This window comes from Rhinolophus sinicus, chromosome 13 (genome assembly GCF_057876585.1).
Source record: "Rhinolophus sinicus isolate RSI-liver-muscle chromosome 13, RSI-T2T, whole genome shotgun sequence".
NCBI classification, from domain to species: Eukaryota; Metazoa; Chordata; class Mammalia; order Chiroptera; family Rhinolophidae; genus Rhinolophus; species Rhinolophus sinicus.
Window position 1 is genome coordinate 61,095,383 of NC_142513.1, and position 27,455 is coordinate 61,122,837.

Here is a 27,455-nt window from a genome sequence, read left to right on the forward strand (position 1 = left end):
GAGGGGGAAAAAAGAGTCATGTTGCCTTCCATTTCCTCTACTCTTTCTGCTTCCTCCGGGGCTGGCTGTTCTGCTTTGATTTCATGCTGCTAGTTTTCCTCCAGCATCTGGTGGTTTGGAGATAGAGAATTAAGGTAGTTGAGAGAGCTACTGCAGGTGTTTCTTTGGTAGTTTTCTGGCCCTGTTTCCCCCACACCCCTCTTCTCCTGACTGTGGGCTTGCCAAAGATACCTGGGGTATTAGAGGTCCCTCGTCCCTGCACGGCGTGGGAGCAGTGGACAGACTGGGCACCCCCAGTTGCCACAGAGGGCCTCAGTGAATGTTAGAGGGTGTTTTATAGGTTGTGATGTTATTGGTCGCCATGGGTAGAGAGAGGATCTATGGTGAGCAATGTATGCTGGCCTCCCCTGCAGGTCCTGGAAGGGATTGGGAACTGTGGCCCCCACTGAAAAGAGTTACAGAGGGAGAGAGAATGACACCATGGGGACCACCATGGGGAAATGCCTGAGGACACAGAGAGCTTGTTCCCCAAACTGGTGGTTCCCTGCCTTAACCAAGAATCAGAATTACATGGGAAGCTTCTTTAAACTAAAGATTTTAGGGCCTCAGCTCAGACTGAATGAGTCAGAATCTTTGGAAGTGGAGCCTGGCAATCTATATCTTTTTAAAGCTGCCCATGGACTTCTGATCACCAGCCAAGCTTGGAATCTGCTGCCCTGCAGAATCAATAGTTCCATCTGACTGATGGAACCGATGGTGAGAGAGGGGTTATTTGAGGTGGGGCTGGACGGAATGGGAGTGAGAACTCGAGCAAGGGGCAGAAACAAGGTTCCTTTATGATTTCTGCTTCCATTTCTACTTCCGTGTTTTATATAGAAAAGCATATGAGCCCCAGATGCGTGCATAGCGCCAGTGCTGTGTCCCCCTAGCTCAGGCACCCCTGTCCCCAGTCCAGGAAAAAGTGACGCCCTCTGCTGGACTGACATGCATTTTTTTACTGGGCCCTCAAGGACCAGCCTCTTGGGTTTCAGTTTCTGTGTTGGTCTCTGGCTCACTGTGCCCCTCTCATCTTTTATATTTAGGAAGCTCAGTGGTTCTGACTTCCCAATAGCCCTGCCTTCTGTCAAAGCAGAAAGAGTGACAGCATCAATTAAGGTCCTTTGGGCTGCAAACAACGGAAGTCATCTCAGAATGATTTATCCAGAGAGGGTGGGAGATTTCTTATTAAGACAAGACCACCTAACATTTGCGTATAACAATTTCGTACCCTTTTACATTTACTTTCTGAGTATTCTTTGAATAGTTGTTTAATCCTTTTCAGCAGAAAAGCTGGTCTCTGCATAGGACGACAGCTGAGGAGCACGCAGTCTCTGCCTTGTTGTCCAAAGCAACTCAGGTTTGGCCCCTAAAATTCATACCCACTGGGAAAAACAAAAGGCCTGCAGTTGCCAAGACCCTTTCCCCTGCTTACCTCCCTTCTGAATCCTATGAACAGTCTGCTGTGAGGTATTAAGTAAACCCTTTGATGGAGTCTCCCCCTACGGGTCAATCCAGGTATTGCTTCCAATTGTGTAATATTTTCCTTTAGAGGAAGTCCAGATTATCATATTTTTCTCCGTCTTATTACTTTCCCACTGTAGTCTCAACACTCCTTATAGAACATGTGCCCTGATAAGGAGCCTTTTATAGGAATACAAACATGTCTCAAGAATCCACAGGGAAAATGCCCTCAGAACTCAGGAAGGACTGTAACCAAGAAATGAGAAGGCGTTAGGGTTTTTTCCTCTCATTTTTGCAGCTCTGTGTATTTCTGCTTCATTCTTTGTTCTTTCTGGATATTATTTTTTTCTACCTCTCGGGCCCGTGTGGCAGAATATGGCCACAACTACCCCAGAGTTCATGTTTATGTGTCTTATTTCCAGCAACTTCCAAATTCCTGGGAGAAAGATCGAACCAGTCGAAGTCAGGGGGCTCTCCCAGTCGTCTTTGGGGTGCGGAGACAACCTGACATCGTGCAGATATATTATCCAGGAGCCCAGCCCTAGGAAACTAGGGCACATACCCGAGTGGCCCCGTTAAGGCGGCTCTGTTCTCCAGGGTAATTACCTTTCCAAAAATCACAGGGCATTAGTTTTCTGTTCTGTTTTACAGGATAAGGAACCAGAGATAGAGTCCTCTTCCCAAATGGTCTTGGTGAGGTCTGACTACAAGTCATGTTGTGGCCTGAATGCAACTGGAAGAGCCTTTCTCTCAGCAGACACGACTGCTCACATACAAATTCATAGCCGTCCCAGAATACATTCCAACTGCTTATATAATCAACCCTTAAAGCCTGCTGACAAATCTGAAGTAGTTTATTGGGAGTCATTCTTCTCTTTTTGCCCTAATCGATGCACCCCAGAGTATCAGGACAGGGTGTCTTCGAGGCGTGTGCCTTCCCTTGGTGTTGGAAGCTAGCGGAAACGTGCGGTTTGCTGCCTCTGCTGTGTCATGATTGCCCGGCCTCTTTGCATCATCAACCATGAACGACACAAATACATTTCCGGACAAATAGGGTCCTAATCCTCAAAGCTTTCATATCTTGAAACATAGTGCGGTAAAAGGCTTGCGCTCAGCAAGAGGTGACACCCACTCCTCCTGCTTCCCATTCTGTTTGTCTTTTCCGTTTCAGAGCCGCCTCCAGGAGGAACTGCTCGTCAGGGGCCTGTGACGTGTGTTGGCGCACGGGCCCGTGGAGGCCCTGTACGGCGGCCTGTGGCCGGGGCTTCCAGTCCCGGAAGGTGGACTGTGTCCACACAAGGAGCTGCACACCGGTGGCCGAGAGACACTGTGTGCAGAGAAAGAAACCGTCTTCCTGGCGGCACTGTGTGGGGCCTTCCTGTGACAGTACGTACCCCTCTCAGGTATCACGACTGCCCCAGAAGCCTTGTTCAAAACACACCCCGTGGGGCCTCCCTGGTCAGAGTCGTGTCTGAGGGGCAATCGGAACGGATGTGGTATCCGGGGACATTAGGGAATGAGCTACTTTGATGTGGGTGCAACTCAGTGTTCTCGAGATAAAGCAGTTGCATCAGTAGGGTGTCGGGGCATGGCTCCCTGCCTTCTAACAGGCCGGGGACAGCCTCTGCTGGCAGCGTCACCCATAGACGGGCATTCATGGATGGGATTGTACAGGCAGCAAATGTCTTGAGTGTAGCCACATATGTACTTTTCCAGGGAGCAGGGCTGTAGCTTTTGTAAGTCTTACAAGGGGTCCACGACCCTCCAAAAGCTAGGCGCTACTGCTCTGAGCACGAGAGAGGTGGCATGGGCCAGAAGGGCCAGGAGGTCCCCAGAGAGCAGCGAGAGGCCACCTGGCCTAGCTGAGAAGTGAGCCCAGTGTGTTTCCGACTCAATTTATGCGTTTCCTAAAATCAGATGATTTTTTTTTAGTGAGGCCTTAAGGAGCCATGTGTTAAATGGAGGTGGGATTTGTTTTGTTTTGTCTTTCGCAGGAGACTGCACAGACACAACTCACTACTGTACGGTTGTAAAGCATCTGAATCTGTGTTCGTTAGACCTCTACAAACAAAGGTGCTGTCAGTCGTGTCAAGAAGGATAAACCTTTGGAGTGGTTATAATGCTGCTGTGAAGATAAAATGGAAATGTAAAAGCTCCTTTCCCCCTGTAGCTGGTCCAAAATCATGTACTTCTTCAAAAACTCTAGATTCTGCGGTCAAACAGAGGTCGATGCAAAATCACCACTAAGATTTTGTACTGTTGTTTTCCCATGGACAGTTTTCAATGCCACCTCTTTGAAATGATGCATTCCAGGATGAACAAAAACACCCTAGCCGGCACGCCATGGCACTTGGGACCTCACCATGCCCTTCGAATCAGGACGTCACCAACATCACCAGTATGTTGTCACGTGCTGCTGCTTCCTGTGATGTGTAGACTAGGCTAGAGCAGGACATCCTGAAGACGTGGGAAGCACGGCCCCTGGTGACGTCCTCTTCTGTCAAGTAGTCGGGTTTCTACAGCTTTATAAGGCATTTACATTTTAGAAGCTCTGGCCCGTCGTTCATATATTGGGTCTAACAACATGTTATGGGTCCTTAAGTTTAGTCTGTGTAAAGGAGGTGGTCACTCTGAACAGGCTTGTAACACTCACTGGCCCAAGGTTCCTGGAGGGGGTGGGGGGGCGGGGGGGGGCGGCGGCATTTGGTCCTTGCCCTTAGAGACCCTGTGGACGAAAACGCAGAGTAAATGTCACTGCCATTTTCACAACCACGGAAATTCTTCTGTGACCAAATGAGATATCTTGGAAATCAAAGGAGAGGGAAAGTTAACCTTTTCTACTGATTTTGAAGTATATTCAATGCTTTAAGAGCTGTGAATGACACTTTTTCTGAGCACTATTTTCTCGCACACAAGCAGCAAGTCAAAGCCTTATTAGACCTAACTTATTCATAAAATTGTGTTCCTGGGGATTTTTTTATTTTGGAAAAAAATATAAGAAAGTAATCTAACGATGAAACACGATAGCCGGAAAGAATTGTTTATAGTGAAGAATTGTTTTAATTTGAACTGATTTTTCAGGAAATCCAAAGTGAGTTAGGGTTAGGTTGGAAGTTACCCTGAGAACAAGGGTGAGGATTTGGTGAATACATTTAAGGCTAGTGTTAGTTGTGGGATTGGGTTAGGTGAGAATGGAAGGGAAGTTAGGGTTAAGGCTGGAGCTGGCTTTGGGAGTTAGGATTAGGGCCAGGTTAGGTCCCAGTTGGATTGGGTTTCGATTGGGGCCAATACTGATGACAGTGACAGTGTCAGGATGGAGGTGAAGTTTGGAGCACCTGTCGCTGCTGAGAGCAGTTTGGGGCTGGTAGGAAACTGGACGTTCTAATGCTGGTTTGGGTCTGGGGCGCTTTCCCTTACGTTCACCAGTTACGGCTTTAGATGTCACACAACCCGAAATAAGCGGTCCCACTTCTTCCTTCAGTGTCCCAGCGGCCTGTACCCAGGCTGCCCACCGCCTGTTGGGAGCACAGTTACCTGAAGCAGGTGTTGCTGCACCTTGTTCCCGGCCACTCCTAAGGGAACAGTGCGTTTGGCTTTGGATTTGTCTGGGGACAAGCTTGCGTGGTCTCTCCACCATATTCTGAGCACCAGTCTCCTGTGTCACTTCAGCCTCAGCGACACTGGGATGAGCGGTATTGTTAGCGGAGGGGTGGTGGCTGGGGGTGGCCGGGGGAACGTGACAAGGACACCAGCCCAGGAGTTCCTGGTCATCAGTCATCACTTGATTGCTGGCGGTTTTTAAATGACAGGAACGATCATTTGTAACATACTCTTTTGTACATACTTAACATGACTTAAAAGTGCAATATTTTATTTTGTACAGTATGTAAGAAAGACATGGGGCATATATTTTTTTCTGATTAACAAAGTGTCTTTTTAAATCGATTCACCCTTGTATTTAAAGTTGCTATTTTTCATTTGCTAGTGTACTTTTTTGCCTTCTCACTCAAATGACATTCCTGTGTACTGTATTTTACTACTGTTTCTATAACATAAGAGTAATGTTTCTCTTTCGTGACCCTTAAGTAATTCAGAAATAAATTTACCTTGATTATTCAGTGGCATCCTTATAAATGCAGGTGGCTTCTTTGTGTTGTGTTGTTGGCAGCCTTGGGTCTTGTCACCTTGTCACTCTGTCTCCTTGTGAGTCCAGGAGCAACCCTGACGGGTCTGATGTCTGGACTGTCCTTTGGAGTGTGGGTGACAAGATTCAGGGCAGATCACACAGAGATTCCTCTGTCTCCCTTATCCCCATCTTTTACATCTTGTGATTCAGAGCTAAAAGAATGTCAAGGGCAGAAGGGATGGAAAGAAGCCCCAAATGGACAGCCTGAGACAGGTGGTAGCAAGAGGTACTGATACCCTTTTATTTTGTCCATGGTGAGGAGTCTGGGCACTGACGTGAGAGGTCTGCACCTGGTGTTTAGCAGTCTGTCGGTGAGTGACCTTTCTCCACTTTCCAACCATTTGCATCGTGCTTCAGGATTAGCAAGGAGTCTTTACACACATGAGTTGTGGTGTTGGAACTGAGATTCCCCTTTGTTTGCCTTGGGCCTTGGAGTTTCCAAGGTCACTCGCTGAGGATAAAATTCAATCATTGTACAATAACTTGGGAGACAAAGCTATAAACACAGGAGATAAGCCGTGGGACACCTCAAAAGTATACATTCGTCTTTCTTCCCCTTCCCTTTCTTCTTCTTTTCTTCTTTTTATACTAAGTCCCACATCGGTTACAAGCAGTGGAGAGTATCATCAGGAGAGAGAGGGAAAGTTAGCAACTTCGTTTCCAACTCAGAGACCTTCCCCTAATGACTAATGATGTGGGGTGTCCTTTCATATGCCTCTGATGGCTTGAACTGTGTCCCCTCCAGAATTTCTAACTTCCAGAATGCGACCTTGTTTGGGAACTGTCTTTGCAGATGGTCACATTCAGGTGGGTGACAGTGGTGAAAGTCCCATGTCTATGAATTCCACTGTGACTGATACTGTTATAAATTCGGATGCAGATGTGCGCACACAGGGAGACCTCCACGTGACGATGAAGGCAGAGATCTGTAAGCCAAGGAACACCGAGGATGGCTGGCAAAACTCCGGACGCTGGGAGAGAAGAACACTGGACGGTCCCTCTCAGCCTCGGAAGAAACCAGCTCTGCCAACGCCTGGATCGCAGCCTTCTCGCCTCCACAGTGGTGAGACGGTCCATTTCTGTTTCATAAGCCCTGCGGTAGGTGGTCCTTATTCTTTGGCAAAGTATCTGTGTAGACCTTGTACCTATTTTTTTCCCTGTTGTGGAGTTTTCAAAGTTCTTGGTATATTCTGGATACATAGCCTCTGACATGTATTTTCTAGATGAAGAGACAGGGCTCAGAGAGGGGAAGTAATTTGTACAAGGCCCCATACTGGTCTGTCTGTAGGAGAAAATACAGTTCCTACTGCTCTTCCAGACTCAGCGTCTTAAATGCTTGCTGGCCGTAAGACTCTCTGACCACGTTGCCTCGTATTCCATAGTGGCCACAAATGAAGTGCCCCTGTGGGTATTGGAGGGGACGGTGAAATAGCCCTGGCCACCTAGAGAGAGAGCAGCTGTCAAACTGCTGTGTTCATGAGCAGGTGGGAGGGCTGTCGTTGGTGACAGTCCCATGTCTGTGACCTAGAGGGAAAGTCTGCAGATCCATGTAAAACAGCACTGAGTGGAGAGAGGGAAAAGCAAAGCCTTCACGAAATGGAAGATTCATGGTGTTTCATTGGACACAGTGACTCCTTCAGAAGGATGTTATCAGCACTATTTTTAAAGAGCCTTTTTGAAGTTTGCTGACCTACTGCAAGGCTCACGGTCATGCTCAGAGGTCTCACAAGGCTCTTCCTCTCACACAGCGATTCTTGGACAGGGCCTAACGTAGTAGTTTTGTATAAAAGAAAGCCTGTAAATCTGACATATTAAGAAGCTGGGGTGTGGGGTTCCCAACCTGGGACTGGTGAGCGTGCCCCTCTTTTCTTCCTGCTTGCAGTTTTTGTTTTTAATGGTCTTTTTAGAGCAGGTTTAGGTTCACGGTAAAATGGCGTGGAAAGTACTGAGTTGCCATGTATCCCGTATCCCTTCCCCTACAGCATGCACCAGAGGCTGAATCTACACCGACACATGGTAACTCAGCACCCGCAGTGGACATCCGGGTTCACGCTTAGCGCTGTCTGTGCATTCCTCTAAACCACGAAGCCTTTCTTTCTCATATCTGAGTCTGGGGTCTTATTTTCCACATAAGGATGTGTGTGCAGGGAGTCAGGGTGGAGATGGGCTGGGGTGGGGTGGAAATGTCCTACTGCCTTCGTTCTCCTTTCATCATCAGATTCATCCAACTTTGGCTTGGTAGCCATTCCTTCTGGAATCTGGCAGGCTGATAGATAATATTACTGGTTTCCAGTGCTGTTAGAATGGGAGTGTGCAGGTGCATTCCTGCACGGGATGTTAGGGAGACCTAAGGAAAGGGGAATCGGGTTGCTGGCTTTCCGCCTCCACATTTGGAAGTCTCTTTAACAGTCACAGAAATACAGATCTGTCTCTATCTGTTTATGCTGTTCCCACCTCCCCACTTTGCTTGTTCCAGCACATTCGTCTTTACCTTCCAGGATTCAGCTCAGCTGTCCCTTCCTTAGGGACATCTGTCCTGAACTCCCAGGCTTCATGTCCCATGTCTGCTGTTCCAGCCTCTATATTCACACCTATTATATTGCGTGTTAGATTATGGAGAGACACCCTTTTTCGTCTTTCTTCTTTGTGTCCTCAGCCCAAGGCCGACTGCCTCAGGAAACCCCAGTGGATGTTTTATTATGGGTGACCTCTGTCCAGGGAGAAGACCACCCTCATCAGATTAGAGGGACCTGAATATCCAGCCTCAAAAAATGGGCCAGGATCAGAGTGCTGTAGTAATCCCTAATATTTTGAGTATGTAACAATATTTTATATTAAAAAGGCAAGAATATCTAATTATGTACAGATTGACCTAGCTAAGACTTTGTTAAAAAGCTCTATTTTCTAGAGAAAATGGAGTACAGAAATGATTTCATGAACATTCATTCATTTTATTGATGCTTTATTAATGTTGCAGATATAAAATTCTACATATCACAATTTTTACTAATACAAATGTAAATAAAACACCTTTCAAATAATTAAAAATATTTTAACTAAATGAACTTATTCTTAGTTAAGTACATATAATTTGAAACAAATCTAAAATTACCAAACAATAAACTTTATGATAAATCATATTCTCCCATAATGTAATCATTTATCAAAGGAAAAAAAAAACACCCAAAAGAGTTTAATTCATTAGGACATTTTCGGCATTTATAGATGCAGTATGTTCTTTCCACGTCGCGAGGATGAGGAGAACATCCTCATGCCCCACAATGAGCCCAGGTCTTCTGACCGGTGACTCTGGGCGTGGCATCCAGGTGCGTCATTACCTGAGGTTACCCTGAAGATTCCTTCCGCGCGCTCACTCATTCCTAACACTACTCTGGCCAATGCTTTTTCCTATCTGGAAATACTGTCATTCAAACCACACGATTCCCCCATTCTAAGCTCTCCATTTTCCGCAACAACTCAGGTGCTTGTGGAAGCTTTCGAGGGCAAGACTTCTCAGAAATCATACTACTCATAAGCTCGAAGCAAAGTAGGGTATTTAAAAATCCTTGCTTAGGCCCGAAAGTGAGTGATTACTGAGTAGGTAATTATCCTCATGTGAAAAAGGAAACAACAGGTACAAAAGGATATGAAGTGACTCGTTAATGATCCCTGACATTTGTTTAGCACTTTGACTTTCTGATGACAATGCATCATACGAGCTGATGTGCAAAACACACAATTTTGTGAGGTAGACAGGGCAGATCCCCTTTTACAGTCGAAGAGACCGAGGCTCAGGCATGAGTCACTTGCCTAGGGTGGCACCAGTGGGAACCGATGTCATTAGAACTTGAACACAGACCCTTTGATTCTGTCCTTGTCACCCCTCAGGGACTCCTACTGATTTGAACACTGAAGAGCAGTGCAGCCATCTTTCCCACCACCCACCCAAATTTGACTCAGTGTTTACTCGGTAGAGGAAAAGGGATCCTGTGGCCTTGGAAGAGGAATCATGTATCATTTTCAGTGGCGTTCTAGTCCCAGTGGGCTTCGGAAGTGAGAACTGGCGTGCGAATCACCATACAGTTGCTGTAATTAAAACTCAAGTATAAGTGATAGTATAATAGATTGGAGACAAGCTACCAAACAGTATGTTGGGGATTAAAATAGTTCCGATGGGAGGGTACATTATTCAACTTTCAGAAATGCCTATTAAAGAACAATGGTGGTTAAAATATCAATACTAAATAGATTTTAAGATCCTGATTTCCTGTAACTAATTTTCCAGTTTTCTTGATTAAAAATGGTTTGTGTTTAGCCCGCTCATAATTTTTTTTTCTACTGTAAAAAAAATATCAGTTTTTCCCTTGGAAAATCAACATCCTGAGTTAGCCGCCTTTTAAACATGACTTGCCAGTTAGAAGGCTTTCACTGCGGGTGTGATCTTGCGGAAGAATTTATGACCTTGGGAATTTGTATTTTCAAAGATATAACCCGGAGGAGAAGGATAGCTCGCGGGGCAGATTTCCTGTTTCTTCGGTGCATACTCTGTAGAGTACATAGTGACATCATCAAATGGACAAGAACTCTGCAAAGGAACATTTATAGGCTTGCAGCTCTCCGTTGGAATCAATTCATGTGGCACATAGTGAGATCTGAAAGTGCTCAAACCATCAAATTTTCCAGATGGGTTGGGAATCTGCTGTTGCTTTTTAATGAGTCCTTGACGACAACTTTCCCATGCTGGAAAATCTTCCTTCGTGGTACTTTTTCCTTGGAAAGGAAAATGGTGATTTCTCCGGTGAGAAATGGGCCTGATGGGGATGACACGTTCGGCTTGGTATGGAACATAGTCGAGATGGCTGGTGCTATGTAACTGCATGGAACCTGTAGGCGGAACGTACTCTTGTACCTTCTTGATTTTAGGTGGTGGGATTTCCCAGGGTTGAAAACTGTCACGGAATTCAGTGCTCCCTTCAAACTGGGCATTTTGGGTCACTCTGCTGTGTACAGGCCTGCAGATTTTTGCAGTTGCACCAACAAGACCCTGAAAGTCACATCGGTGAGTTGTGAGATCCTCAAAGGGTTGGTTGGTTGGCCTGTAAACCTCTTTGGGCCGTGCCAACTTGGATTCTAGCTGATAAGGTGCATAATCAAGGCGATGGCTTGTATCCCCATTGAAAGGGACGGTGGGCCGTTGGACAATGGAGCTGGGTTTAAAGCTCTGCCTGGGCTGTATCTCCCAAGGAACATAGTTGTCCTGAAATGTAGTTGAATTTCCAAACTTCACAGTAGGGGGATAGTAACTTTGTTCTGGTTTATAAAGTTCACTTTTCTGAATTTCCCAAGCTCTATAATCATCTTGGGGCGGGGTGGGGAGAGAAAAAGAGCATTTTTAAATACTGAAGAAAACAACCATCTTCTCAAAACTATGACTTCTCTCACTGCCCATTGCCCCAAATCCATTTCCTGTAGAATCTGAACACAATCAAGTGTGCGGTTTCCCTGATGCCCCTCAGATTTATTCTTCTTCGTTCATCTCTACCTGGCTTTTCCTGCCTCCCCTTTAAATACGTGTAACTTCTACGTCCAGGTTCATCTGATTACACCACGGAAAATGGAACATGGGAGCCTGACTGCTGACAGTTTTTGAAAGACCAAAAGGCTCTGTTTTGGGTGAAGACAGAGTTTAGGGATTATGGTTGTTCCCAGGAACCGGTTGGGATTTTCACTGTAACTCACAAAATGCTAAATAAAGTAAACCCTAAACTCTAGGGATTAACATAAAATCAGGGGTCTTGTTGTGTGGGCAAAAGTGATGTGGGTATTACCCTTTGCTGTGGAGGGACTCCCCAAAGGAGAGAGAATTTCTACTCCATTACCCTGTAGGAAGCCCGCAGGACTGACTCCCTGAGCAAAGCTACGGGGTAACTCGTTCTATCCCAGAAAGATCACTGTCTTCAACTTGCCTCCTCAGGAAACGGATCTCAAGGCCTTCCCGTGTGGAGGTCATGGGCCTGGCCCGTGTGCTTTCAAGACGTGTTAGCAATTGTATATACAAGTTAGCGGCGAAGTATCAAAGCTCAGTCTGAGATTTGGTGGTAAGTACCTTAATTCTGCTTCTTGCCGCTTACCTAGACAATGGATGGCAAACTGAAGGGCTTAGATTTCAACTGAGGATTGTTTGGGTTTTCTGTTTCTAGACGAGAAAGGAGGAAAGCTGAGAAATACCACAGAATGGACTTCACCCAAACATATGTATTTCGAAATACCAAGTTAATTTATAAAATAAGTTATGCAAGATGAAAGTATTAGGCTCTGAAGTCCATGCAGTGTTTATTGAAAAGGCCAAAACTCAAATGCTTATTATGGGGATACCTCCTATGAAGAGAAAAATTCCTCATCCATAGATATTTCTCCCAAGATGACCAAGTTTGGGGCCAAACAATTACTCCCGCCTCAAGCTACTGACGTTTGGGTGAGAGTGGATACCTGGGGCCAGGAGCAGGCGATCTGTAGGCTAGAGACCTATGAAACAACCCGGCAAGAAAAGGTGAGCTGGGTCAAGCACATTCCTGTCCTTATGAACCAAAATTTGAAAACACGAGGGGGAGAGGGAGAGAGAGAAAGAACTGCTCTTTTCAGCCTTAGCTAATAACCCTCTTTATCCCTGGTAACGTTCCTGTTCTGAAGGCTCCTGGTATTAATATAATCAGTCCCACAGCTTTCTTTTAACTAGAGTTTGCATGGTATACATTTCTCCATCCTTTGGCTTTTAACCCATCTGTATTTTTGTATTTAACATAGGTTTTATGTAGACAGCACTTGATAGGTGCTTTCTCTTCTTCATGTACTGTGATCATCTGTTTTCATTGGCGTGCTTAGATCATTTACCAGTAATGTAAGTATTGATATGGGTGAATTAAAATCTACCCTCTCATTGGTTTGGAAGACGGTTGCTGTTTATTTGACCTCCTCAAAGACTTCAGTATGCTTGGAGAGTTTACACTCATTCTGGGATGGAAGGAAAGGAACAAATCTAAGTGTGGCATAATGTGACATAATGTGGCATAATGTGACAAACATGACATAATGCTTCTTCAGTGGCATCTTTTTCAATATGTTTTGAGACAGAGAAAACTAAGTAAGTGGCTGAATTTGGACAGGAATCCAGGTCTCTCTAACTTTCAATCAGGCAAAGGGTCTTTTTTTTCACTATACTATTTTGACCAAAGAGAAAGCTTTTTTCCCTAAGCCACAGGGGCTAAGTTTGGCAACACACGCAAATAACGATTTGAAGTTAGATGTCAAAGCTGGAAGTGAGTTCCAGTTTTCTGGCTCCTTCATTTTTGAAATGGCAAGTTACCTTTATAGGTTGGGATGGTGTCCAACTTTCCTTTTTTCACTTGCTGTCTCTCCAAAGGGCGGACTATTGCCACAGGCTGTATTTTATAAGAATTAAAATCTCGTTTGTAGGTAGTACCAAGGTCAATCTCCCCCTGGCTGGGTTTATATTCTTCTGGTGCATGGCGAGGCTGTTGGATTATTTCATAAGGACGATAATCTGACCTGAAATATATGAATGTGAGACATAGCCTCATAGATTCTTTTATTTCTAGTTATTTCAATGCAGTATTGACAATTTCAAGGTTGTTTTTTTTTTTTTTTTTTTTCACTTGTAAAGTTTAAGATGTTGAAATGTTGATAGTTGATAAATTATTTGGAAAAAAATAACTGATGTCCTATCCAGTGACTAAGTACCTCAAGAAAAAAATACGTGTGTCAAAAATCCTAGTTTCTAAACATCATTACAATGGATCTTTAGTGAACTGGATGTTAGATAAATAAAATCTTCCAGTAATTGAAATTTTTTCCTAACCTAGAAGAAAATCCAGGTGAAAAATGTAGTGAATCTGAAAAGAATTTTAAATGTATCCTCTGAGTCCACTTGTCAGAATTCTCATGCATCCTACTTAAAGACCTTAGTAAACGATTTGGGCATGCTATCTTCTTATTGAAGTCCTGCTGTCTTCCGGCTCACCACTAAATAATAAACCCTGGCCTTTAGACGTGAATAACATAGTATGGATGTGGCTTAGTCATCCTTGGAGCCCCCAGAAGCCCTTGCTGTGGATGGCGGCCATGTTGTAATCCAGCTGTGCTGGGTATTAAGTAACATTGTGCGGCAGGGCGAGGACTGCAGACGCTGAGGTCGTCTGGTGGGATGAAGGAGCCCACAGTCTCAGCCTGATCAGACGAGGCTCGAATCCTGGCTCTGTCACTCACTAGATGCATGATCTTGGACGTCTTAACCTGTCTACGCCCCCGTTTCCTTATATATACACTAGGACAATACCATCTATGTCATAGGGTTGTTGTAAGGATTCACACACACACACACACACACACACACACACACACACACACACTGCTTGGTACAAAGTAAGGGCAATGTGCTAGCTACTACTATTACTACAAGTCCTCAAAATTGCTTTTTTTCCTTCTGGACCCTATTGACTGTGTCACTCATTTTATGATTTGTTTAAACCATCTTGAATTAATATTTTCTGTATAGGTCCGTAAGCTAAAAAACAAAACCCAAAAACTCACTGAATTCCTTCTTCTACTCACAATGTAACTTCTTAGTCTTGTTGACTTCATTTCCTCATCTGCCTCAACCCTCCTCAGCCTGGTTCCAGCACTGTCACTTCTCTAATACAGCTCAAAGGTTCACGATGACTTTATGGGATTAAATCTGTCAGCCAGATTTAGTCCTCCTGTCACTTCACCGCTCACGCGTAACTGACATTATTGCCCACTCCCGCTATTTCCGGGACGTCCCCTTGTTATCCCCCTCTGCTCAGCCATTCAGTGCTGGCAGTTCTTCGACACTTGGGCCTACACGCTCTCCTTCACCCAACGTTCACTCCTGAGGACAACTCCTCTCCTCCCGCACAGCCTCAATTACTGCCTATAGAGAAATGACTCAATGTCTCTCAGCTCAGACCTCTTGTCTGAGCTCCATACCAGCATGTAGGATGGCATCTTGGATAGTCAGTGGCACCTCAAAACTTAATATGCCCCGAATCAAACTCACGATTCCCGCCCACCCAACAAATGTGGTCCTTTCTGCTTGTTCTGCTTAGTGAATGGCATCGCCATCTCTTCAGCTGCACAGCCAGCAACCTAGGACTCACCCTTCATACCGCCCCTCCTTCCCGCATCTCATCAACTCCTATCAATTTGGCCTCCTAAATATCTCAGTGTAACTGCTTTTCCCCATCTCATCGCCGCCATAATAGTCCAAGCTTTCATATGAACTCATTCGAATCCAAGTTTCCTAAGCTCATTTACCAACATCCAGTCCAGTCCTCTCTCCAATCTTTCCTCACATTGCAAAGTAATCCTTTCACATGTAAATCTGAGGTCATTCTTGCCCTCATCTCCCTAACCTCTTCCTTGCCCCCCTTAGTTAATCCCAACACACAAACAAGAAAGAAACCACAGTGCCTTCTTACTGCTCTAGGATATAGGAAAGCCAGCCTGCATGGCCCAGGGACCTTCCTTCACAGCCTCACGTACACACTGCTTCCTGGGCTCCACGCTGGCCTCAGATGCCCCTTTCCATGTTCCTTCCTGCTCTCTGCCGGAACGCACTTCTTAACCCACTTCATCCCGTTAGTTGCTCCAATCCTTCAGGTTTTAGCGCACTCTTCTCATTTCCCTGATAAGGTCAAACCTCTTATTCTGGCTCTCAAGTTACCTTGTGCCTATCCTCCAGAGATTTTATCCTTGTTGCAATTTTACATGTAAGAGTGATGTTTCTGATTGCCACCTTCACTAGACGCAGCAACCCTGAGCACAGAGATCAAGGACCGTTTTTGTTCATCCCTGGATTGCAGGTACCAGAGCACAGTGCCTGACACATGATAAATATTTAGTGGATGAATCGTAGTAGAAATCACATACCTCTGCTCCTCAAGCCATCTGAGTTGGTCTTTGCTCTTCCCAAATACCAGCTAGAGGTGAATAGGCTAAACTGCAGTCAGGGAGCGGAAAGATCAGAGAGGACAGAAAGCTTAGCCCGCTGACTTTCTCTAGGCAGATTGGTTAAGTGTTAGAAAGTACACTCTGAACCCAAAGCAACTTTCTATAGAGAAACAAACAGTAAAGGAGCGTTGGAAATCTTGCCTCCTGGCAGTTGTCATCAGTTTGGCTCAAGTAAAATCTTATGCAAATTCTTAAAAAAAGAAAAGTAGTAAAGGGTAAATGCACTTTTATTCATCTGATCTATCCCAAATATGTGACACGTCCGTCCACAGTCCTACTTTCAGGGCAGACTTCCTGCCAACTCCAGCCATTGTCTGTGCCGTGTAAGTAGAATGAGCTCTATGCAAAATGGAATGGAAACAATTAAAGCTGGTAGAGCATTTTTTAACCGCAAATTATAGAAATCTGATGTTTGATGAGTTCCTTGAAAGCAGGAATCTTTACTTATTGATTTCTTTTATACCTAACGCCAAAGACTATGCCTTGACTATCTTGTACACATTGACAGAATAAAGAATTAACCCATTGTATGGACAAACATACAACAAGATCAAAAAAGCTAAGTCCGAATGAAAAGTTTAGGCTTAGGAGGACTTTTTTTGTCCATTCCCCACTGAATACATATTGAGTGCCTACCGTGTGCTAGTCGGCAGTGTACTAGGATTTTGGAAGCAGAATGCTGAGATCAGAACATAGTTCCTTGCTTTCACGGAACATGAAACTTGTCTAATGATAAACAGGAAGATGCTTTGAGAGCAGACAGACTTTCACCTCGGGTGAAAACTGGGTGAGGTGTCACAGGCTTTTCATTGTGATAACTAAGTTGAGATGTACATGTTGAAAGGGCATTTACCAGGGTAAGAGGGAGGGAAAATTTCAAGCAGGTAAAACAGTATCTTGGAAGATTCTATGGAAGGGAAAACCTGGTACTTTCAAGAAGTGAAAAATGTCCTATATGGGATGTAAGCATAAGAGGACAAAGGGCATTGAAGTGAAAATAAATTAGAGAAGCAAGTAAGGACCAAACCGTGAAGGGGTTTCAGGAAGGAGTTCGGTGTCTATTCAATACAGTGGGAAAGTATAAGAGTATTTTCAGCAGGGAGGCCACAGGATTAGATGGGTATTTTAAAAAGACCATCTTGGCAGGCTGAAGTATAGAAACAGATCAGAGATGCAAAAACCAGAGGTGACACCCACAGAAGAATTAGGAAGCTACTGCATTCTTCTAGGTCCTGCTGACAGTGGAAAGCAGATAAATATGACAGACTTTAGCAGGTAAAAAAAATAGCAACAGGACTTTTTATTTCCCTTTTTCCTTTTCATGTTGTCATGCTAACTCAATTTTCATCTTTCTGTTTTTCTCAAGTTGTGACTGAACTGGTTTCTTGCTTCTTGGATTGGTTCCACTTACATCCACTAGAGAGTTCAATTTAGAGAGGTAAAAAAACTTTATTAAGACCAGAAGAGTTGGGAGAAGAGTAAGTAAAGCAAATAGTTTCTCAGTATTTACTTAAATGTTGTTATTCCTTCCATTTTACCCCGGTACGCTTGGAATTCTTGCTTGGGTTTAAGACTCTGAGCTGGAAGAACACTGCCATATGTAGGATATTTCTCCAAATATTCAGTTGTGGGACAACACACGCCAGTATTTTCATAGATCCTGGTGGTTCCATGGGGACAGTGATGTCGCCTGTGTGAACATAAATAAGCGGAAAGATTATTTTCACCTTCAGAAACATTTTGTGTGATAAATCCATTTTTAATGAGAGACCTTGGATAAACTAAGGATCTCTAAATCTAAGAGCAGCTTTAGTAAAGAACAAAACATAAAACGTTTTCTCTGCAATGATGTTTAGAAAAACAGTGACAAAATTGTGGTGTAGCCTCATATGGTGGAAACTCTGGCTTGGCTCGACAACAATTTAGTGTGTCTTGTTACGCTGCAGAAACTGAAAAGCTAACAGGTGAGTTTCCCAAGGCCCCTTGCAGGCAGGTTCCACATACAATTTATTTGTCACCTGCTGGATGTGCTCACAGGAGACTTTGATTCAGAGAGAGTTACGGAGGGAGAGGTCAGGACACGTCCATTTTGCCTGCATGGATCGTGTAGAGCAGAGCTGGGGGCCAGCAGTTGGGAGGCAGCTTCCTGGTTTGCAAGGTGGCTTCCTGACTTGGCAGTCTCCTGACCTTGGCAGTGATGAGAGTTCTGAAGCCTGCAGCTCTGTTGCAGTTTCCTGATTGTGGCAGAGGCAGTGGCTCCCTTGGCAGCCCAGTTCTGCGGCTAGATTTTTGGGAAATTTTCCGGAAAGCTTAGTTTGAAAACTGTTTCTTTGGTTCTTCCAACAGTTCTGTGAGCTATATATACTGCTTAATAAATTCCTTTAGCCAGAGTAGATTATATTGTCCATAACTAAGAACCCTGGCCAATACTTGCTAATCATGTACAGTTGTTAGGAGAATGAAGTTGACTTTTATGCATGACGATTGGAAGATGAAGACTGGAAACAGTGAAAAACTGGGTTGTAGAATAATATGTGTAGTACTTTCTCTCTAAAGAATGTGGACGTAAAGCAAGTTCTTAAAGAACATTTGTCATCTGTGGGGAATGGGATTATGAGGGAGTTTCACTATATTGTAGCTTTTCTTAATTGGATTTCATACTATGCCTCGTTATATTTATTTCATAATCCGTGTCCCAGGAGGTGGCCAGATAGCAAAAGAGTTGGCTAAATGGAACCCTACATTAGTGTCTCCCAGCTTTGCCAAAGATACTGGTGCCTCAAACAGAAACCTGAAAGTGGGGATGTTTCAGTGGGAAGCATTACCAGTGTTCAAAGTCCCGAGGACATCCGTACGCTGGCAATGCCTCGGCTCCTTGGATCATTACACTGAATTTCCTCACAGCTGGATGGAAGAGGAACTTGGGTTGGATAAATTAAAGATTAGAAAAAAATGAACCAGTTTTTGCACATCAGAGTTTTCGGGTTCGTACCTCAAATGTTACTGCATCTTTTAATCTACATCTAATTATTAATTATAAACGTTTATCATGGAATTGGGGGGAAACTGCTGCACGTGGTTTGCCTTTGAAGGGGATTACAATACAAAAGGATTGCCATATTGACAATATTTATTTAGCAGGTCTCCAGCTAATCCCTAGGTCAACAGTGAAACCGAGGAAGACGACTAACCGGGCTTCAGGGATGGGAGGTTGTTAGGCAGGACGCACAGGCCGACTCTGGTTTCAGGTGGAGACCACAACCTTTTCAGTCACTCATATCCCAAAGCATCTGCCTGGGCGGCAATGGGGATTTCCAAGGGTCAGGCTTGGACGGAAAGCTGGAGATGATGGCAGGAGGCGTAACGCGGGTGGAAAACTCAGTGGACTTGCACACCATTCTATCCTATTCCTTTTTCTTCGACCTTTCTTTTCCTCCCTTTTCAAACTGTGCGGGACTTCCCGTCTCTCGGTCGGATCGGATCGGATCGCATCACTTACCGGCCGTGCTCCGGCCGCGGCTCCTCATCTGTCACCCGCGGGGCCGATGGCAGCTCAGCTCAGCGTGCGCCCGGGGCAGGGCGTCTACAGCGCTGGTAGCCTGGCAGCCGGCGGGTGCGGAGCACACGGCGCCCGCGTCCCGCCCGCGCCCCTCCTGACCCCGCGGCCGTCTGACGCTCCGCCCGCCGCCCCGGCCGCAGCCCCCGGCCGCCTCTCACCCGCACGTGCAGATCTGACACAGACACCGGCTCCTCATGCCCGCAGGGTCGTCTCCGCCGCGCCTCAGAGCCACAGCTTCCCTCGGTGTCCCGCGCCCGCCGTCGTCAAGGCAACGCGGGTCCCCGGGAGACGGACGCGGCGCCGGCTTCCGGTGGCGTCAGTACGCGCGGGTCAGAGGTCGTGCGTCCGCAGCCCCGCCCCGCCCGCTGGCGTTCGGAACCCGCGGAGCTCTGGGCGCCTGAGAAGCTCGTGTGCGGCCGGGCGCGGGGTCCGAGCGGTGAGTGCGGGCGGCTCTGGCGTCGGCGTCCTCGTCAGCCGGCTCCGAGCGCGGAGGGGACCCGGGGCGGGCGGCGGGCGGGCGGGCTGGGAGCGGCCGCTCTTCTGTGTGGACTTGGGATTCCAAGGAGAGAGGTGCAGGGAAGGTGGAGTTGAGGGCATGGAGGACCTCAGCGCCCCGCGTGGGGAGTAAGCAGGTGACCCCACACTTGGCTCGGGATCTGTGGGCGGCAGTGAGCCGGCTGCTGCCCCTCACGGGAGCGCGCCGGGCCGGGGGGGCGAGGGGCTGGAGGGCGGAGCGGCCCGCGTCGCCTCGCTCCCCGCCGGCGCCCCGACCTGGCCGTAGCCTCACACCTGCAGAAGGGGACCGAGTGCTGGCTCGGCCGGGAGCGGTCGCTGGTGTCACCCCGGTGCGCCGCGGCGCCGCCAGGGCTGCGTGGGTCGCGGCGGCGCCCCGTCCCGTACGATGAGCAAACTCCGCTGAGGAGAGTCGGGATCATGGTGTGTGCGGACGGGCCGCAGGTGGCCTTGGCCCGGTTGGGTGTGTCCCTTCGGGAAACGCTGGTCGGGCGCTTCGTGGGAGGCCGCCGAGCAGGCGTGTCGGCGCCCGACGTGAAGGAAAACCGCGCTCTGCAGCGCATGTGCCGGTTGTAACGCGTTTCTAATCTTGATTCCCAGGCAAGAAGTGACCATGGTGCTCCACAGTTTGGATAAGATGATTCACCTCCAGAAGAACACTGCCAACATCAGGAATATCTGTGTGTTGGCTCACGTGGACCACGGTAAGAGTCCTCGTTAAATGGCTTCTTTTCCGTAATGACGGGGCTGTGACTCCACACGTGTCGCTGGGGTGACGCTGTGGGCAGTCGACAGTGATGCTAAGAAGCACGTCTTACGTCCTTACACTTTTGATGTCGGAGGAGCTCGCTGTTAGACATTTGAGATAAAGGCAGCTAACTGGTGACTTGCGTTCTTGTACGTTGCATTGCTTCTTTAAACGAGAGCTTGCGTTTCCATTAAAATATGAAGGAGTCTTGAAATGGCTTTGTAGTATAAAAACTCTGTAGTCTTGTTTTACCCAGTACACCATTTGGAGACAAAAAATTATGGCCGTGCTATCCTTTTGTCATTCTGAGCGGTCAGGGGTTTAAGTTTACAGGTAAGGTAGCTGTTAAAGGTGTCAGATGTTTCAAATAATAATTATGATAACGTTGATCACATTCTCGTAGGGCAGATTTTAGTAACTACATAAAAGCTGTTGGTCAGATGCACTATATTTTGATTGGCACAGTGTTTTGTTTCATCATTTAAGAGTCTGTGCATTTTTCTCTGTAAATTGTCTCAATTCAAAAAGAAATTCTGTGCTGAAAAAGAAATATTGCTTGACAACTTTGCAGGTGAAGTTGATGAGCTCCACAGGGTGAGAGATACACATTCAGCCCTATAGAGCACTAGAGTCTGTGTCTTTCCAGATGCTGTTCCAAAGTCTAACTTAACTCTTTAAAATGCCTTTTATATCTCGCTGTACTTGGTATAGATAAATAGGAGACCTTTGCTACCCCAGTTCTTAGGGTTAGATGTTAAATCAGTAGATAAAGTCCATTCCCTCTTAGAAAAAAGAAATAGACTTTGATTACTAATGTTATTTTAACAGGAAAAACAACTCTTGCTGACTGTCTTATATCTAGCAATGGAATCATCTCCAGCCGTCTGGCAGGCAAGGTATGTTGTTATATTTCGTAAAGTGTTTCATTTTAGTAAATATTAGCTATGTACAGTGTGATGAATCATTTGCTGTGTTCTTAGAGATCCCCCCCCAAAAAAAAACCCAAGTATAAAGCATAGTTCATTCATCTAAGAACTTGCCAATCCATTTTACTTGATTTTAATATCTTATAAGTGCAGATTTTAATATCTTTTAAGCTGGCACAATTGTGGAAGTTTTCACAGAGAAAGAGATTCCTCCCAGGTAGATGAGCTGGTTGAACAGGCAGAGAAACCATCAGTGGGGGGAAATAACGTGGATAAAACAGGAAAAGCCTAATTTGCGAGTTGTGCTTGCTTTGAGAGGAACATATGCTGAGAGACTATTGAGAGAGAAGACACTGGTATAGAGCATCTGTCAGGTCATGGACGACCTTGAAGGCTAACCTGAGTACCCAGGGAAGGCTTCTGAGGCCTGGGGTCAGGATTAAAATCGTGTTTTAGGAAATGAAGTTGAAGAGAGCTCTGTTTCTAGCTGTGCTTTGAAAGGACTTGGAATAATTTACTTGCAGTAGAAAAGTAGAGATGTTCCTCCCCTTAATGAATTTAGGAGCTAATGGGCAGGATTTATCAGACACTGGGAACAAAGAAGAGGTGAAGGAGAAGCAAAATTGAATCAAAAAGCACATAGGAGACTGAAAGAAGAAAGTTACATAAAGCATAACAAGGGACTGAGACTTTTTAGAGGAAGACCTTTCTAGGAGGTTGGAGAGGGAAAGGGGAGTCAGGGGTCTAAGGAGAGAGAGAGGATGGAAACTAAGAGATTTCAGACGCCTCGAAGAATTTCCCATTGGTGCGTGAGCACACAACGTACACAAAGGGTTATTAATAACTATGTCCTTTTAGTGCCACAGTGAAATGAAGAAGAGTGAGGATTGAAAAGGATTGTCGTGTTTGGCCAGAGATCATTAGTAGCTTTCAGGGGTTTGGTTTTGCCAGAGCTGTGGGAAGGGAAACCTTTCTGAAAAAGAAGGAATGAATGTGGAATGAATAAATGTGGCAATCCCATATCAGTAAGTTATTCTCAAGGCTTTTGAATGAAAGAAATGAGTAAATGTAAAGGTTAAGACGTTTTCAGAATTTTGGCTGTGGACAGAAGTAAGGCAGGGCAGGGAACAGAGCATTCTGCAGGGGGCGGGGGCTTAGTGGGGTGCTTAGGGCTGTGGAGCTGGGGGGAGGGGTTTTCCAGTTAGGTGAAGCTACCCTCAGTGCTGATGCAGCAAAGCCTGGAAAATGAAATGCAGGTCCTTATCTGTGGGCATTCATGCTTTCTGGAAGCATCAGCTAAGTGGTGATGTTAGAAACATCTTCTCCCCTACAGTTCTGTTTTTGAAAAGGTGTTTACAAATCTGCTAGCTTGGGAAAAGGAGTGAAGGCTCCTTTTGTTACCTCTAGAGGCCTTCTGTTTGAATCTCTGCTTAGACTTTGTCAAGGAGCCCATGAATAGGAAAAGAATGGCTGTGATCTTGAGGAAGAAGGAATTTTCCCCACGTACTACCTTCTGTGAATTGTTCACGGACTACCCAATGATTCATGGCTGAAATTTGAATGGGCCACTTTCTGGGGAGGATTTGTGATATTTGAATGCATTTGTAAAGTGGTAATGTCTTTCAGTTTGTGCCCTCTTCCCCATGACAACTGCCTTCTCCAGTGCCTCCCCCCTTTAAAAAAATATACGAAGTGCTTTTTAGTTTAAAATGAAGGTATTTAAAACAAAAGTCAAAATCAGTCCATTTTACTGTTCCATTTACTTTGTTGGGAAGTCAGGGTGCATGTTGCGTTTTCACAGTTACGGTACATGGACAGCAGAGAGGATGAACAGGTCCGAGGCATCACTATGAAATCCAGTGCCATCTCACTGCATTATGCAGACGGTAAGTCAGCCTGTCCTTCAAAGAGAAATCGTTGGACTCTTCCATGTTCATCTTTCTTTTCCTGCATTAATTGCATATGTTAGTGTCTTCGCTTGGCATTGTACAAATTGCATTCTGGCCTGTCCGGATCATCTGTTATCAGTCAGCCTCTCCACACTTGGTTTCACACGGCAGGTCAGGAGTTGTAGCACCTTGCTGGCTCAGTCTTATGTCCCCTTTCCTGGCTGGATCCTTGCTGTGTCCTATGGCCTGCATATTGGATGTAGAGTCTTACTTAACTGTGGGCTGCCACGATCATTGCAGCTTGCTAGCCTCAAATCAGGATGTCATTTTGATAGTCACACTTCTAGGAATTGAAAAGGATTTTTATGCTTGGCCAGAGATCATTAGTACCTTTTAGGGGTTTGGTTTTGCCAGGGCTGTGAGAAGGGAAGCCCTTCTGAAAATGAAGGAATGAATGTGGGATGAATAAAGGTGGCAATCCCATATCAGTAAGTATTTTTCAAGGCTTCAGTGCAATTCGGAATCCTTAACCAGTGTTGAGAAGGTAACACCAGTGAAATCTTGGCTTGTGAGATGAAGTTCATGTCATCTTAAGTATGGTGGTTGAAGGTACCTTGGGACTTAGATGGGTTTGAACGTCCACTCTCCCCTTTTGAATTGTTTGATCTCAGGCAGTTTCCCTCAGAGTTGGGTTCTAGCTGGAAGTCCTTGAAAAGGTTACTTGTTGGTGACCTAGCACGCTGTCAAATTGGGTTATTGGTAGTAACTACTGCAGAGTTGTTGTGAGTAGACATTAGATAATGTCTGTAAGATGCTTAGAACAGTGCCAGGGACAAATAGGCAATCCACAGATGTGCGCTCTGGCTTTGGTTACTCTGGTGGTTTTACCACTGTCAGTATCACCTAAGGCACAGGGCACAGGTGAAGTCCTCAGGTTGTTACAATGGGGAGAATCCTTCAATGGCCCACAAGTTATAATATTCATTCCCATGGTAGTTTTGAAGCCCACAGAAGTTGAGAAAATGAGTTAAGAGGAGGAGCAAAAGTGAAGTTATATGCAGGTGTTTGTGCATGCAAATAATTATTTTGCACTTAGAAGAGAATTATATCAAATTAGCAGTAAATGGGGAAAGAGTGTAGAATTCTAATGAATTACTGTTTTTCTGCATGGCTTACTTACTTATGTTTAATGTGAAGTCTGGGCCCTGGGGTGGCCAGTTGTTCTGGTTTGCCTGGGACTGTCCTAGGGTGAGTGGGATGTGGGACTTCCCGTGCTACAGAAGGACAAATCAGCATGAGTGGTCATCCTACTGCAAGCTGAATACTTTTGTTTGTTGGGGTGGTTAAAGGAGATAATGTATGTGAGAGCACATAGCACTGCCTGGCACACAGTAACTGTTCCTTAAATTTTCATAGAATTGAGTCTAAACCTTGGTTGACGAGCTTCATGCCTTCTCTTTGAGAAGCTGTAGGGAAAAGTAGCTGGCCAGCTGCTCCGTGTCTTTTTCAGTGGCATTTCCTGTTTTGGACCTTTGTACAGCTTTCCCTCTCAGGCATCGGGGTTTTTTTAGTCTCAACTTCTTAATCTGTAAAATGATTACAGTAATAATGTATCTAATAGGGTTAGTGCAGGGATTTAGTCACGTGATTGGCACAGTAAAAGGGTTTACTTAGCACAGGGCCTGGCTCACAGCTTAGTAAGCGGTAACGGTTAGAACCACAATGTCTTGGAACTGTTTACGTGGATGCTGTTGGGAATCCATGGTTCCAATGTTGGGAATTCCTAAGTCGGAGTGACAGCTTTGCCTTTAGCTTGACAGTCATTTCTTAGAAGCTTTCTTATTCTGGAACACCTGAGGAGGACGACTGGACCCCTGACAGTGGTGTCCCCAAATGCCATTGCAGGTGAGGAGGAGTACCTGATTAATCTGATCGACTCTCCGGGACACGTGGATTTCTCCTCAGAGGTGTCCACGGCTGTGCGCATTTGCGATGGATGCATCATTGTGGTCGACGCCGTGGAAGGAGTCTGTCCACAGGTAGGGGTCGTGATGTGAGAACATTTCACTGGCCGAGGAAGGTGGGGAAAGAGGAGCGACCTACTGCCGAGTACTGCGTGCCATTTAGACATTTCACTGACAGTCAGAGAGTGGGTTTCACGTTTCACATGCCATTGTGTTCCACCCAGTGACAGAGTGAAATCAGCCAAGTTCTCAAGGAGTCTTAGAGACGGTGACTTGAACTTTAGATGCTTTGACGTATCTGTGATGCCGCTTATAGAGGAACTCAGCAAAAGTGGGGAAATGTTGAATTTGGGATGACCTAGTGGTTTTACTCCAACGGAAAAGGTTTCTGAACTGTGAGAGGTTGATGAGAGCAAAATCCTGAGCTGGCTCTCCCCTAGATGAGAGAAATCCTGCCCTGCTGGCATCTCAGTGTAGACTTGTGCCTCCACCCATCCCCACACATGCCCGCGCCTTTCCCCCTTCTCTCCCCTACTCTCCATAGCCTTTACCTAGTGTTTCTCATCTTGTCCACCAGAGTTGGGAAGGTTCACCCCTAGGCCCGAGTGAACATTTGACTCCAGTAGGCATGAGCTCAGAGTGGCTCTCTAAGCTCAGTTCTTCTAATAATTTCTTTCTTGAAACCTTATAGCTTAAAAAGGTATCTTGTATCCTACTTCTTAATAGACCCTTGTTTGTTTTAATTATAATGTTTTATAAAAAAAGTTTAATAAAAGGTTTAAATTATTCAAATGGAGGAAAGTTGATAATTCCAAGAAGATGGGCTGTAATTATCATATAGCTTCCCCTCTGATTTCCCCTAAGGGCACAAGTACTTCAGCTTGAGAAGCACATGCTTAGTCTGTGTAGTGTCTCAGGTATCCTGACAAGGTAAGGGACAACACAGCTGACTTCCGAAGAGCAGAATAGTGGTGAACTCTTAAGAGATGAGATTATGGTCAGGAAGGTATACACAGGGAATTCTGGGGGAATGTCCTGTTTTTCACCTGTGTGTTGGCAACATAAGTGTTTGTTTTCTAATTATTCAGTAAAGTCGGTATATGTAAAATTCCACTAAACTCTTCACTGTCTTTTACACAATTGATCCTTCTAAAATAAATGGTCAGTTCCTTGAAGGCAAGGACAGCTTCTTGTATCTGACTGGCATAGGCTGGGTTGTGATCCAGGAGTATGGACATGAGCTGGTTGTTAATCGAGATGTTCTAATGTGCTTTCATTATTTCAAATCACGAGTTTTCTGTTTTCCTTTCCATTTTAATCAGACACAGGCAGTTCTGCGACAAGCCTGGCTTGAAAACATTCGTCCAGTTTTAGTGATTAATAAGATCGATCGCTTGATAGCGGAACTGAAATTCACCCCACAGGAGGCCTATTCTCATCTCAAGAATATTTTAGAACAGGTATTACCCTTTACTTCAATATTGTGAAAAGTCAGAGCTCGAAGAAGAGTTGACAGGAGGTTGACAGGAGGTGGGAGTAGAAGGGAAGACCGTGAGTCTTGCAGGGAGGTTTGAACTTCTCCTCAGGACAGTGGTGGACCATTGATGAAACTGACTTGAGAATATTTATTTTGCTGGAGGGAGGAGGGAACGATGAAGGTAGAGCAGTGAAAAAGAATGGATCAGTGGGTGTTGTTCCTGTAGAAAGGGACAGGGATGGGCACAGGCGAGATACTCGTGCCCTCCAGTGGAAGGGGAAGGCCCAGCAGGATTTACGGGTCTGCACTGAGTGATGGGCTGGGACATGGGGAGCTTGCTGGATTTCTCATAACAGCCTCCATTTTCTCTCTGAGGTAGGAAATAAGATGACTTACTTGGGAGTGAAAATAGTTAGCAGTTAGAGGTTGGGGACAGGGCCTGAAGAGAGTAGTTCAAACCGCGGATGTGAGAAATGGGCAGGGAGTTGATTACGGCTGCAAACTAGGATTGTGGGGGTTGGAAACCATAAGCTCCTAGTGACGTCCGGCCCCGGTACCAAAACACCAAGTTAAAGCTCTGACACATTCGTGTTGGCATGAAACTGACAGTCACAAAAAGGATCTTTCGGACCCCTTACTATTTAGT

The 27,455-nt window shown here is 45.5% G+C and overlaps 3 protein-coding genes across 12 annotated transcripts in view; 2 read left to right on the forward strand and 1 right to left on the reverse strand.

Moving 5' to 3' along the window:
* ADAMTSL3 (ADAMTS like 3) overlaps positions 1-5,624 on the forward strand; it is a 188,167-nt gene extending 182,543 nt beyond the window's left edge. For 2 of the 3 annotated variants that reach the window (XM_088789379.1, XM_088789377.1), the window contains exons 29-30: positions 2,672-2,886; positions 3,495-5,624. In XM_088789379.1, coding sequence (XP_088645505.1) covers positions 2,672-2,886; positions 3,495-3,601 — 322 coding nt within the window. In that variant the 3' untranslated portion in view covers positions 3,602-5,624. Of the gene's footprint in view, positions 1-2,671; positions 2,904-3,494 lie in introns of all 3 variants that reach the window. The other variant, XM_088789378.1, reaches the window with a different exon arrangement.
* Positions 5,625-8,640: 3,016 nt separating this feature from the next.
* On the reverse strand, positions 8,641-19,719 carry SAXO2 (stabilizer of axonemal microtubules 2). 7 transcript variants are annotated; one of them, XM_019743531.3, is made up of 5 exons: positions 19,451-19,718; positions 18,925-19,023; positions 17,244-17,423; positions 13,050-13,252; positions 8,645-11,044 (listed from the first exon to the last, which is right to left on the reverse strand). In XM_019743531.3, the coding sequence occupies exons 3-5, from the start codon at positions 17,264-17,266 to the stop codon at positions 10,101-10,103; spliced, it is 1,170 nt and encodes a 389-aa protein (XP_019599090.3). In that variant the 5' UTR covers positions 17,267-17,423; positions 18,925-19,023; positions 19,451-19,718; the 3' UTR covers positions 8,645-10,100. The 7 variants fall into 7 exon arrangements, with proteins under 7 accessions (XP_019599087.3, XP_019599090.3, XP_019599089.3 ...); XM_019743530.3 differs by having other exon boundaries at positions 18,925-19,027; XM_019743527.3 differs by lacking the exon at positions 18,925-19,023.
* The window catches only part of EFL1 (elongation factor like GTPase 1), a 75,461-nt gene continuing 67,623 nt past the window's right edge, over positions 19,618-27,455 (forward strand). For both annotated transcript variants that reach the window (XM_074318272.2, XM_074318273.2), the window contains exons 1-6: positions 19,618-19,728; positions 20,406-20,509; positions 21,382-21,449; positions 23,281-23,365; positions 25,274-25,407; positions 26,655-26,792. In XM_074318272.2, coding sequence (XP_074174373.2) covers positions 20,419-20,509; positions 21,382-21,449; positions 23,281-23,365; positions 25,274-25,407; positions 26,655-26,792 — 516 coding nt within the window. In that variant the 5' untranslated portion in view covers positions 19,618-19,728; positions 20,406-20,418. The remainder of the gene's footprint in view (positions 19,729-20,405; positions 20,510-21,381; positions 21,450-23,280; positions 23,366-25,273; positions 25,408-26,654; positions 26,793-27,455) is intronic.